General features: G+C 45.9%; 1 protein-coding gene across 1 annotated transcript in view; it reads right to left on the reverse strand.

The window, feature by feature from the left end:
- The window catches only part of LOC311583589 (cadherin-1), a 69,701-nt gene that overhangs the window by 13,558 nt on the left and 42,237 nt on the right, over nucleotides 1-13,906 (reverse strand). Inside the window, exons 3-5 of the mRNA XM_084757335.1 lie at nucleotides 9,727-9,953; nucleotides 1,420-1,563; nucleotides 1,155-1,310 (exon numbers count right to left, since the gene is read on the reverse strand). Coding sequence (XP_084613461.1) covers nucleotides 1,155-1,310; nucleotides 1,420-1,563; nucleotides 9,727-9,953 — 527 coding nt within the window. The remainder of the gene's footprint in view (nucleotides 1-1,154; nucleotides 1,311-1,419; nucleotides 1,564-9,726; nucleotides 9,954-13,906) is intronic.

Consider the following 13,906-nt stretch of genomic DNA (forward strand, 5'->3'; position numbering starts at 1 on the left):
GTGAACACACACAGAGATGCATACACACACACACACACACACACACACACACACACACACACACTGATAGATGCACACAGATACATGTAAAATAAAAGATGCCAACTCGGCTGGAGAGATAGCTTACTGGCTAAGAGCACTGGTTGTATTACTCAGCAATGTACACACATATGGAGTCACTTCAGTTGGGGTAATTTTTCACTGGCCATGCCAATCTCATGTACAGATTACCTCCCTCTTCCCTTCGTCCACATTGTAACCAAGTCCCAGAAGTGGACTTTGCTTTCCATTATTTATTATCAATCAGAATATATTTTGTCTATAAGTAAATAATTTTTTCTTTTAGATTTACTTAGTTTTTTTTGGGGGGGGGTTGTTTTTTTATTAAAAGCTTACTTCTTTATTAAGTATACAGTGCCTGCATATACACCTGGAGGCCAGAAGAGGGCACCAGATCTCACTATAGATGGTTGTGAGCCACCATGTGGTTCCTGGGAATTGAACTCAGGACCTTTGGAAGAGCAGTCAGTGCTCTCAACCTCTGAGCATCTCTCCAGCCCCTAGATTTACTTGTTTTATTTTATGTGCACTGGTGTTTTGTCTGCATGTATGTCTGTTTGAGGGTGTCGGGTCCTCTGGAACTGGAGTCACGGACAGTAGTGAGCTGCCAGTGCTCTCACTCACTGACCCATCTCTCTAGACCCCCTTCCTTTTAATGTGTAATGCCTTTTGCCTGCAGGTGTGTGTGTGTAACACACGTCTGCCTGGTACCCACGGGGAGCAGTGGGTCCCCTGGACCTAGAGTTACAGGTGGCTAGGAGCTGCCACACGGGTGTTGGCGGAGTCAAACCATGGTCCTCTCCTAGAGCAATTAGTGTGTTCTTAGCCGCTGAGTCGTCTCTCCGGGCCGACTTTGACAACTTCTACCTATGCTCATGATGTGGAGTCCCCACTTTTCTCCTATAAGGAACAGCAACAACAGGAAACACCCCAAACTCTTCTCTTGTCTTCCTTCATCAACACGTCGAGAGAGATAAGTTAAGCTACTTATCTGTCCAGGGCATCTGACAGGGCGTGAAAAATACACCGATTGCTCCCAAAATCTGACAGCTGCTACCCAATGGTCAACAAGCATCTGAGAAGTAAATACTCACCATGTACTTGGGAATGTCTTCTCTATCCAGAGGCTTCGTCACTTTCAGCCAGCCCGATTCCCTCTCAATGATGAACACGCCAACAGGGGGTCTGTCGGCCCCTGGGCCAGTGATGCTGTAGAAAACCTTCGTCTCTTTGTCCCTGTTGGATTTGATCTGAACCCAGGAAGGGAAAAGAAACAGAACCGGCAAGGTGAGATCCAGACATCAGGCCTTTCGGTTTTCTCTTCCCTCATCCCTTTCTCTACCAACTTCCCTCCCTTACCTGAACCAGCTTTTTAGGGAAGTCGCCCTTCTCGTTTTCTGGGCAGCTGATGGGAGGGATGACCCAGTCTCGCTTCTGTCTCCTGGGACCCTGGTGAGAGCTGTGAAACATGAGCACTTCTGGCTGGGTTCCAGAGACAGGGTCCTAGGGGAAAGAAGATTAACAAAGTGAGGTAATTCAGAAGGCACGCGGGTCTAACAGTCCAACCCATCCCGTCTTCTCAAGGCTGTGTACGTGTGGCCTTAATGACTCCTTCTCAATGACAAATTTACATGCACCATACAAAACGGACAGCTAAGACAGAAGCCGGAGAACTCCTGCCGGTGCTTAAGAGCTTGACTCCTAACTCAGTGGCTAATGAGGTACCGATCACAGGAGGTACATCCTTGAAGAATATTGAGAGCCCAGTCTCATCCTCGCTTTTGTTAATCATAAGTGGCTTACTCCCCTGTATGCTCCTGCTCTCATATGCCGCCCTCGCTAGAGGACAAAATAACAGTGTCATTTGGTCTTGAATCTCCAGAACCCAGAATCCAAGTAAAACCTTTTCTTTTCTTTTTCAGTTTTTTTGTTTCGTTTTGTTTTGTTTGTTTTGAAACAGGGTTTCTCTGTGTAGCCTTGGCTATCCTAGAACTAGCTTTGAGGACCAGGCTGGCCTCAAACTCATAGAAATATGCCTGCTTCTTCCTCTCTGAGTGCTGGGATTAAAGGCATGTGCCATCACTACCGGGTAAACCTTTCCCTTTTCAGTTAGCTGCCTCAGGAATTTCTATGTATTTATTTATTCTCCTTAAATTATTATTCAAAATTCAAATAATGACTGTACATATAAAATTTGTGGGTCTGAACATTTGACAATTATATTTTAAAAGTTACTTCAAACTTGTATTGTATATGTCCTTTAAGCAAAATACTCGGATAATGTCAGAGAGGATTCAGTAACTAGGTATTTGGGAGTTCTGAGTTCCTTTCCTTTGTTTTCCTAGAGATGTAGTTCCCCAAAGTGGAGTTATCAACCAACAAGTCTGGGGGAATTGCTCTTAAGAACTACTTTGAGATCAATACAAATGTGTTAATCTTATTGCATTTTACCTATAAGGGTTGCAATTTGTTCTAACAGGAGCTGTTGGGATGGGAACCAAAAATAACCTGGCGATTTGTATTGAACAGTTCCCATGTGCAATAAAGATAACTTCATGCATACTCAGGGAAATAAGAGCTGGAGATGAAAGGAAAATACTTTCTAACTGTTTAAGTGTTTTAGAATGATTCATAGTAACAAACTTTCTAGATTTCAATTTCACCCTTACCATACACAGGAAGATACTTGCCAATGCAGCCCTATTTCCTTTGTTTGTTTGTTGTTTTTGTTTTTTGAGACAGGGTTTCTCTGTGTAGCCTTGGCTGTCCTGGACTCACTTTGTAGACCAGGCTGGACTCAAACTCACAGCAATCCACATGCCTCTGCCTCCCAAGTGCTGGGATGAAAGGTGTCCACTACCACACCCGGCCCCCTATTTCCTTTTTGTTGTTTGCTTTGGACATTTTTAGAAACAACCTCAGCCAGGCGTGGGGGTGCACACCTGTAATCCCAGCACTCAGAGAGGCAGAGGCAAGTGGATCTCTGTGAGTTCGAGGACAGCTTGGTTTATAAAGACAGTCCAGGACAGCCAGGGCTACATAGAGAAACACTGTCTGGGAAAAGACAGACAGACTGACAGACAGGAAGAAAGGAAGAAAAGGAAGGAAGGAAAAGAAAGAATGAATCTCATGAAGCCTAGTCTGGCTTCAAATTGTGCAGCCATTGATGATATTGTACTTCGGGCCCTCCTGCCTCCACCTACCAAAGAAGACAGGCACACGCCACTATGCTGTTTGTGTGATGACGGGGAACAGAAACCAAGGCCTCGTGCATGCTAGACAAGGCCTCTACCAACTGAGCCACATTGTCAGCCCTCTTGGGTTGTTTTTTGTTTGTTTGGTTCCGCCCGCGCCCACCCCACCCCCCCATTTCCCTTCCCAAGACTTAAAACAAGACAGACAAACATAAAATTGACCAGGTATTCTAGAACCCAGTCCTACACAGCTGCCACGTACACACCCCAATACACTCTGCCCGCCCTTACGAGACAGCCAGCAGGGGCTAAGGGCTGCCTCTGGGACTGGCTACCAGGCCTCTCTCAGTATAGCCCCTCTCTGTCTCCAGAGGAGATGAGGTAAGTTCTGTGTGAACTGTCTCAGTGTCTAAAGTGGGGTTTTATTTTGTTTTGTTTTGTTCAGATAGGGCCTTACAGAATAGCCCTGGCTGGCCTGAAACTCACTATGTTTTTTAAAAAGCAGGCTGGCCTCCAACTCATAGAAATCCACCTGCCTCCACTTTCCAAGTGTTGGAATTAAAGGTATGAGACGTCTAGCTAAAACTGAGAGCATGATGTCGGTGCCAACGTCTTAGAGTGCTTGGAAGGGCTAAATAACACTTGTTTACATAGGAAGCATCTAGAGTAGTGCCTGAGAATGAAGAAGATGATGACATCGATTAGAAAAAACACTGGCATAATATCTGGGGGGACTTTAACCACAGTGCAGGAAGAATATAAGAACCTGCCTATGAACAGTGCACCCTGAGTCTTCAAATGGCCATCTGACAGCTACAGTGAACAGACACACATGGGCACATGAACACAAACCCACTGGCCATGTTGAAGAGGAAGAAGAAGAAGGTCCCTTTGCTAAGATGCAGGTTATTTACAGAGATGGGTAATAAATGATGGGTGATGTAACATGTGTGAGAGCAAAAGGAACTGTCCCTGAATATGAAGCTCCTTCAGAAAGCCCAACCAGACAAGGGAGAGAACGAGAAAGTGAGACGTGTGTGTACGCGCCTTTGCAGTAGTTCCCACCGCAGGCATCTGGTGATCAGAGGACAACCACAGTGCTCCGTTGTTTGTCACTGCGCACACCGGGCTAGCTGGGCCATGAGAGTCACTCTCTTGGCTCTACAGACCCACACTATTTTCACTCAGCGCTAAGTGAATTTTGGGAATTCCCACTTAGGTCCTAATGCCTACATAGCAAGTGTTGTACCTTCTACAACACACACAAAAACACGGTCTTATGCTGTGTGGTTGAGGCTCACCTAGGACTACAATCCTCCTGCCTCGGCTTGTAATCACAAGCCTGTGCCATGCCGACCTTCTTCCATTTTCTCTCTGTTTTGCTTGGCAGGTTTTTTATTTTGTTGTTGTTGTTTTATTTTAACCTTTGGTTTTTCGAGACAGGGTCTCTCTGTGTAACCTTGGCTGTCCTGGACTTGCTTTGTAGACCAGGCTGGCCTCAAACTCACAGTGATCCACCTGCCTCTGCCTCCGGAGTGCTGAGATTAAAGGCGTGCGCCATCACTGTCCTGCCTGATTTTTCCTTTCTTATTAAATCCAACATTTAGGGGCTGGAGAGATGGCTCAGCAGTTAAGGACGCGTGCTGCTCTTGCAGGGGAACTAGCTTCAATTGCCAGCACCCACACAGACACTGAAAACCATCTGTAACAGTTCCAAGGGATCCATATCTTTTTCCAGCATCCACAGGTACCAGGTACACATGTGGTGTGTACACACACACACATACACATGCAGGCAAAACAACCATACACATACAATGAAAATGCCTCTGCCTCCTAAATGCTGGGATTAAAGGTGTACGACACCACGCCCAGTTTCAAAAATAAACAAATCTTTAAAGGAATTTTTAAAGATTCTTTTTCTCTAACATACCTCAATTTTGTGCCCAGAAATATACAAAACTAAGAAAATACACTTGGAAGCTAGTGAAATAACTGGCTAGATTTGAGTCTTAGCACTAAATAGTGTCTGGGGCTGGAAAGACAGCTCAGTGAGTAAAGCGCTTGCTATGTAGGCATGAGCACAGCTGTTCACCTCTGCAATAATACCAGCACTGGGGAGACAGTGACAGGAAGATCCCTGAGGCTTACTACCAAGCCAGTCTAGCTGGATCAGCTAAGTCCAGATTCCGTGAGAGAGCCAGTCTCAAAAAACAAGGTGGATACTGAGAGACAGAGACAAGTGGATCAATGAGATATAAATTCTAGGCCAGTCAGTAAGACCTCATCCCCAAAACAAAACAAAATAGTGATTGAGGGAAATGTCTGACATGAACATTGACCTCTGGCTTCTACACACAAGGGCACTAACAACACCTTTTTGGTTTTTCCTTTGTTTGTTTGTTTGTTTGTTTGTTTGTTTAAAAAGCTACACTTAGCCAGACGGTGGTGGCGCATACCTTTAATCCCAGCACTCGGGAGGCAGAGGCAGGCGAATCGCTGTGAGTTCGAGGTCAGCCTGGTCTATCAAGTTAGTCCAGGACAGCCAAGACAGAGAGACGCTGCCTCCAAAAATCAAAAAAAAAAAAAAAAAAAAAAAAAAAAGGCTACACTTAATGTAAGCATAAGGTTATTGCATAATTCAAGTGCTGATTTCTGATTTCTATAGCCTCCATGTCTGGTTGCAATCCTTCTTCTGAGATTCTCTTGTCTAAATGTTGTGTTAACTCTGCTCCCCAATTGTCTCCAATAAAGCATCTTACAGCCGATTGCTGAGCATAGGAGAGAATAGGGCTGGTCTTCCTACTAGCCACGGGAGGAGTTAGGAGAGGGAGCAGGGGACTCAGCCATGGGAGAGGTACAGAAGACACCAGAAGAGAGAGCTGGAACAGGAAACACAAACATCTTGGGATATAAGCAGGGAGGAAACCAAATTAGCTTAGAGGGGTAACAATAGAGTAATAACTGCTCTTGTGCTGTGAAGCCTGTTTAAATAATATAACAGAGTCTCAATTATTGGTGTTGTAGCCGGGTTAAGAGAGAAACTGAGAAACAAACACAGTTACACAAAAATAACCCTAACAACGTAACAGGTTAGATGCGGCTAATATAAATAGAAGTAGTACTTGAGAAGTCCATAAAATTTCTTAAACGGTACAAAGGCAATTGACTAAACAGTATATGACATGTATCTTTCTCCTTCATATCACATACAATTAATTAAGAAGGAATGCCAGGCATCATGCTGCACACAGCCCTTTAATCCCAGCATTTGGGAGGCAAAGGCAGGCAGAACTTTAATAAGGATAGCCTGGTCTAGGGGCTGGAGAGATGGCTCAGAGGTTAAGAGCACAGACTGCTCCTCCAGAGGTCCTGAGTTCAATTCCTAGCAACCACATGGTGGCTCACACCCATCTAGAATGTGATCTGATGCCCTCTTCTGGCCTACAGTTGTCCTGGCAGGCAGAGCACTGTATACATAATAAATAAGTAAACAAACAAACAAACAAACCTTAAAAAAAAAAAAAAAGGATAGCTTGGTCTATATAGCAAGTGAGTTCAAGCCCACCCTAGGCTACATAATAAGACCCTGTCTATAAAATGGTAACAATATGAAACAAAGCCGGGTACTCACTGGGTGTAATGGTCCATAGTTGTGCTCTGAGCATTTGGGAGGCTGAGGCGAGAGGGACACACATTTCAGGCCAGCTTAGGCTATACAGTGAGACCCTACCTCTAAAAGTTTTGGAGTGGGGGAGGGCAAAGGATAACAAAACAGAAAGATGAGGTGATGATGCCAGGTGGTGGGAGGCAGAGGCAAGCAGATCTCTAAGTTCAATGCCAAGCTGGTCTAAAAATGCAAGTTCCAGGACTGCCAGGGCTACACAGAGAAACCCCGTCTCGAAAAAACAAAACAAAACAAACAAAAAGGTGTGCACCACCATGCCTGCCTTGGGGGCTTCTATAAATGCAGTAAAGTCAGCAAAGGGAAAGGTGGGGGGTCAGGGATCTAGAGGAAAAAACAAACCCCAAAACTGTTCTTGGTCTTAGAAAGCTCTACTGCTAGTCAACTGCCTGGCAGTGCTTACTGTGCTGAACTTGGATGACCGGCCGGCCAGCTGGGGCTGAGTCTCAGGAAGCCATGGCTAATGTAATTGAACTAAGTTCTTCGCTTCTCTAATTGCATCTGAGAGGAAGCCTAGATCGGGGGTTATTAAATTCCATGAATCTCAAGGGCCTTTGGAGAATAGAACAGGAACCGACCTTAAACGCTTTGGCACTCAAAGGCACAATCCACACTTCTGAGGCAGGAAGCAGGTGTGGCTGGAATGTCCCCTGGAGAGACCCGATAGGAACGGCCCGCACGAGCATTTTTGAGATGGGCAAAGGCAATTGGCTTTGGTAACAACCTCCAGGGACAGTCATGACCAGAATCTAGACAACACATAGTCTGTATCGGCCTCTTACGGCTTGCTCGTTGTCTGGACCAAGCCAGACCTAACAGCAGGCGCGGGTAATGCCATGGGAAAGGATCTTGTCCAAGCGACAGCGGGGAGAAGGTTTAAAACAAACCATTTCTTTATTACTTATGCATATGCTTGCATATGTGTGTGTGCAAGCACCCATACAGGCCAGAAGTAGAGCCTGTTTTAACTCCTGCAACTGGAGTTCCAGGCTGTTCTGGGGCATCTGATGTGGGTGTTAGGAAACAAACCTATGTCTCCTGTAACAGCAGTGAACACCCTTACCTAAAAAAGGGACAATGACTTTCCACTGGTCTTCCCGCTCCTAAGTAAGACACCAGCACCTCAGCTTATTCATTCTGCCTCCGGGACGACAGTGAGAACAGCTAGTATGCAGTAAGAATGTAACCCACTCACCCCCCCTCCACCGCTCAGGTTCACCTCTGTGGTCAACCAAGCACAAACAGAAATGATTTGCTCAAAGCCAGATACGGTGGTGCATGTTTATAATCCCACACTTGGGAGGCAAAGGCAGGAAGTAAAACTGGGATTTCAAGGTCATCCAGGGCGACACACAGAGGACTTTGGCTACACAAAATCATTTTTCAAATAAAACAAAACAGGGGACTGGGTGTGGTGGCGCACGCCTTTAATCCCAGCACTTGGGAGGCAGAGGCAGGCAGACTGCTATGAGTTCGAGGCCAGCCTGGTCTACAAAGCGAGTCCAGGACAACCAGGGTTACACGGAGAAACCCTGTCTCAAAAAACAAAAACAAAAACAAGGGGGTGAGGTGGGGGAACATGACAAAAAAAGGTGTTAAAAAATATATATATTTTAAAAGATATCAACTCTCTTGGCAGAATGCTTGCCTAGCATAAATGAAACCCTGTACTTAGTCCCTAGAATCCCACAAAACCAGGTGTATAGCACAAGCTTGTGATCCTAGCCCTTGGGAGATAAAAGATTAGAAGTTATCTTCTGCTATACAGTGAGCTTGAGGCTGTCATGGGCTAAAAGAGAACTTGTCCAAAGAAGAAAAAAGTGGAAGAACCTATATCAAACATGTTAGTGCACACCTGTAATCGCAGCTCTCAAGAGGCTGAGGCAAGAGGACTATGGGTTTGAAGTTAACCTAGGCTATTTTATAGCAAGACCCTGCCAAATAAATAAGAAAAAGTTCTGTCTGTGCTGAACATAAGCAGATTAACCCCGTCGTTAGTTCTCAATAATGAATGTAACAAGTGTCACATGAGTGATGGGTTGGGCATTATTATCTTACATAGCGTGTCACTAACAGGAGGACATGCTGGTTACAGGTGCGTATCTACACACCTTTACATAAAGGATTAGCTCCTTGCAAATACCAAGTGTACATGCACACTCTCAGTGTTTCCTGCATGTAAATCCACTCAGTCTACACAGATAAAATGACTCCTCTGGGATTACGGGAGGTTGTAGGTTAGAGAAAGAGCAATTGTGAGCTAGGGATCGCAGGCAGGGCTAGGGTCTTCCTCACTATCCCAGACTACCCAATTCTCATAACCCAACAGAACTCCCCAACTCAGTAGGAATGAGATTAGTCTAAAAGACTCAACTGGGGCTGCAGAGATGGCTCAGAGGTTAAGAACACTGACTGCTCTTCCAGAGGTCCTGAGTTCAATTCCCAGCACCCACATGGTGGCTCACAGCTATCTACAATGTGATCCGATGCCCTCTTCTGGCCTGCAGGTGTACATGCAGGCAGAGTACTGCATACATAAACAAATTCTTTTTTGAAAGAGCGAATCAATTAATCAACTGGGGATACTTTCGCCACCCCCACCCCCACCAAGAGCCATGGGTTTCTGGAGGTAGTTTTGACTGTCCTAACTGATAGTTGTTTCTGGCATCAAGAATGCTACTTAGCACGCCACACAGTCTTCCTACAAGTCCCCAGTACCAAGGCTAGGGGACCCACATTAGACAGTGCCCTGAAACCTACACACATCCAAGCAGTACCCCAACATACATGGTGGTGGTGCCGGTGCTGGTGGTGGTGCCCCATGGACTTCAACGTCACCCTGGTGGAAAGCTTCCTGTGAGTAGAGTCCCAGGCATGGACGTTAAAGCTGGTCTCCAGTTTATGAAGCTTGAAAGGCCTCTTGACCGTGATAACGCCGTCTGTAGCCACGTTGAAACGGGAGTCTTCAGAAAAATAGACTGTCCTTGGCCGACCAGTGCATCCTTCAAATCCCACTGCAAGTCAGAGAGCACAGGAATTAGTATGCTGGACAGATCGCAGACAGGGCATTACTTCTCCAGAAAGTGAACATGATCCATCCACCCACCAAATCATGCAATATCCAACAAACCACAAACTGGTGATGAGCAACCCTACCCAGGGGCCTCATCCTCATCATTAAGATCTTCCCAAATACAGGGCAACTGACCTTTGGGGTCTGGTTTGTTTGTTTGTTTTTTTTGTTTGTTTGTTTGTTTTTCTTCATTTAATAATCAAAGAAAATAGCAAAAGAGAGTTGGCTCAATATAAAAACAGACTGGGAGAGATGTCTTGCTGGGTCAGAGTGCTTGCGGCACAGCCTGGTGACCAGAGTTCAGACCCCTGAACTCATATAAAAGAGCAGGATGTGGTACATGCCTTTAATCCCAGCACTTGGAAGGCAGAGGCAGGCAGATCTCTGTGAGTACAAGGCCAGCCACCCTGGTCTACAAAGCAAGTTTGAGGACAGCCAGGATTACACACAGAAAAACTCTGTCTCAAAAAACAAATCTGGGCTAGAGAGATGGCTCAGTGGTTAAGAGCACTAGCTGCTCTTCCAAAGGTCCTGAGTTCAATTCCCAGAAACCACATCTCCTCTATAAGGAGATCTAGTGCCCTCCTCTGGCATGCAGGTGTACATGCAGACACAATATTGTATACATAATAAATAAATAAATAAATCTTTATTTTAAAAAAAAAAAATCCAAGAGTCAGAGGAAACAGAGATATGCTCTGGGCACCAATCATTGTTTTTGTTTGTTCATTTGTTTGTTAGAAGAGGCAGGGACTCACTAGAGACTCCAGGCTGGCCTCCACTCGACATCCTACTGCCTTGACTTCCTGAGTATTACAGGCATATACCACTCTGCCCATTTTAGAATAGTTTTAAGAGTAGAGTCTGATGAGACACAGAACAAACAATTTCTCTTCAGTGTGACATAAAAAAAAAGAGAGGGGGGGGAATCTGGGAAAGGCACTTATATTGCAAGGTTCTGTGAGGTAGAGGTATCTAAGGGGACCCAAAGGAGTCAGTTTTGCTAACACGGCTCAAGACAGTTCCAAATCCAGTATTGTGGTGCAAACTCCTTATCCCCTCTACTAGGGAGACTGGGGCAAAAGGACTGCTAGAGCTCAGAAGCCCAGGTATTCGAGGCTAGCTAGACAACACAGTTAAGACCCCCACCCTCTTAAGGAATAACCTTTTAAAAAGAAAGAGAAATAAAGCCAGGCATAGTGGTTCATGCTAGCAATCCCAGCACTCAGAAGGCTGAGGCAGGAGGATCACAGTAAGTTTAAGGTCAACTGAGCTACACAGTGACTCTTACAGTAACCTGAGCTACTCAGTAAGCCTTTCTCAAAAACCAAAAACCAAATAAACAACATACCGCATGCTTACAGTCCTAATAAACAATATAGCGCAAGCCTATGGTCCTAATAAACAACATACTGCATGCCTACGGACCTAATACACAATACAGTGCGGGCCTACATCCTAGCACTTCATAGGTGGAAACAGGCACACGTGTCAATCCATCCCCAGCTACACAGCAAATTCAAGGCTTCATGAAATCCTGCCTTAAAAACCCAAAATCAAGGGCTGCAGAGCTGGCTCAGCAGTAAGCATGCTCACTGGCAATCCTGACAACCTGCCGTCAGTTGCTGGAACCCCACAGTGAAACAAGTCACTCACAGGATGAGAGAACTGATTTTGTATGTGTGGGGGAGGGGGTGGGATTTGAGACAGAGTTTCTCTGTGTAGCTGTCCTAGAACTCTGCTGTAAATCCTGGGATTAAAGCCATATGCCACCACTGCCCAGGTAAGAGAACTGACTTCTGTGAGCTGTCCTCAGAGCTCCACAGGCATGCCATGGGACATTCGTGTGTGTGTGTGTGTGTGTGTGTGTGTGTGTGTGTGTGTGTGTGTGTGTACACACAGAGAGAAATGTAATTTAAAAAATCTCAAATAGAGGGTCCAGTTGAAAAAGACAGTTCACATAATACTCAAAAATTAGCTTACTTGCTGGGCATGGTGACGCACGCCTTTAATCCCAGCGCTCAGGAGGCAGACACAGGTGGATCGATGTGAGTTCGAGGCCAGCCTGGTGTACGAAGCGAGTCCAGCACGGCCACGGCTACACAGAGAAACCCTATCTCGAAACCCCCCCCCCCAGAAAGTTAGCTTACTTTCCATACTTTAAAACAACTGCCCATCACTGCCAGCGGAATTTCTATTTTGCCTAAGCGTTCTCTTATGAAAAGTCCTACTCCCGAGCCTATTTTACAAAGCTAGGCACACCTCGTCTGGTCAGGGATGGATGATCACTTTCTGCCTGAGTGGAGATGCCTGTGCTGCAGTGTTCATTTGTTCCACCAGGGGCCGCCCTTGCAAACATGTCTGAAGCCAAAAGCCCTGTGCTTGGCAGAGAAAATAGAATGTTTTGTTTCAGTGTGTGAGAGGGGAGGGTCCAGGCACCATCATCAGTCTGACTGGCAAAATATACTTCTTTGACAAATGCACTTTGGAGCCAAAGGCAAATGAGAAATGGGAGTTGCAGAAAGACCTATCTGAACTTGAACTATCCTTCCTTAAAGGAATGGATAGGTGTATGTGGGTGTGTGTGTTGGGGAGGGGGGGGCGGGGGACTGGAGGAGAGAAGACAGACAGACAGACAGACAGACAGACTGACAGACTGTCCAGTTAATCTTGGTGTGGTTCTTCAGATGCTAGCCACCTTGCTTTGTAAGACTAGAGTCTCTCATTGGCCTGGAACCTAACGAGTAAGACAGGCTGGCTGGCCACACCCCAGGACTCCATCTGGTGTCTCTGCCTCCACACAGTGAGATAACAAACCCCCCTCCAGCCCCCCCAGCCCCCCTCCACGTACCTGGTCAGATTTTTCTCATGGCCACAGCAAGCACTTTAATTAATTAAGCCATCTCCCTAGTTCACAGATACCACTTTTAAAGTCCAAACTAGGAATGTTTAAAGATGCTTTTAGAGAAAACCTCCCAACTCACAGCACAAGTAATGGGGGGATGGGGTCATATTTGGGGGCTTGTCACACAAGTAAGGAACAGGAACCATCCCCGATTCCTTTCCCCAGCCAGCACAAATCTAGGCAGTGAAAATCAACAGGGGCGTGACTGGACCTGCCAAGGGTAGTGGCTAAAAAGAGTGAAGACGGCTTTGTAAATAACTTGGTACAAGGCAATTAACCTGCTCAAGGCGGGTTGTTAATGGTGGCTCAGCCTCACTCTTAGAGGTGACACCGTATGACAGAGAGCCCCAACCTGAATTTCCAGGTGCTGGTTAAGGCTCATTAGCTCTCTGTAAAACCGGATCCTCTGGGCTGAGAGATAATTAAAGGAAAGTTGGAGGGGCTCTCCAGCTCCAGGAAGGTTCTAGAAGTTGCCTTCCGTCTCTCTGGGCCAGGGGCTGACCTGGCTCAGCCATGCAGAGCTCTGAGAACACCAAGATCTGTACAGGAGAGAAGAGTGTTGACTAAAGAAAGCTGACAAGAGACTAAGAAGCCAACCCACCCAGCACAACATCCTTCCTTAGCCAACTGCTACCTGCATTGGTAACTAAGGCCCCTGAACGTCCCATGGAAAACCCACCAGTCGTCACCACCATCACCCATATCGCCAGGATAAGCCACAATCTCAAATTGGAGGTGGCGGTGCACACCTGCATTGGAAGTCTGAGGCTAACCTGGAGACCCTTTTAAAAAAAAAAACAAACAAGGAGCTGGAGAGATGGATCAGAGGTTAAGAGCACTGCCTGCTCTTCCAGAGGTCCTGAGTTCAATTCCCAGAAACCACATGGTGGCTTACAAACCATCTATAATGAGATCTGGTGCCTTCTTCTGGCATACAGGCACATGTGCAGGCAGAACACAGTATTATGTAATAAATAAATAAATCTTTA

The sequence above is a fragment of the Acomys minous genome, assembly GCF_964271855.1.
Source record: "Acomys minous genome assembly, chromosome: 14".
NCBI classification, from domain to species: Eukaryota; Metazoa; Chordata; class Mammalia; order Rodentia; family Muridae; genus Acomys; species Acomys minous.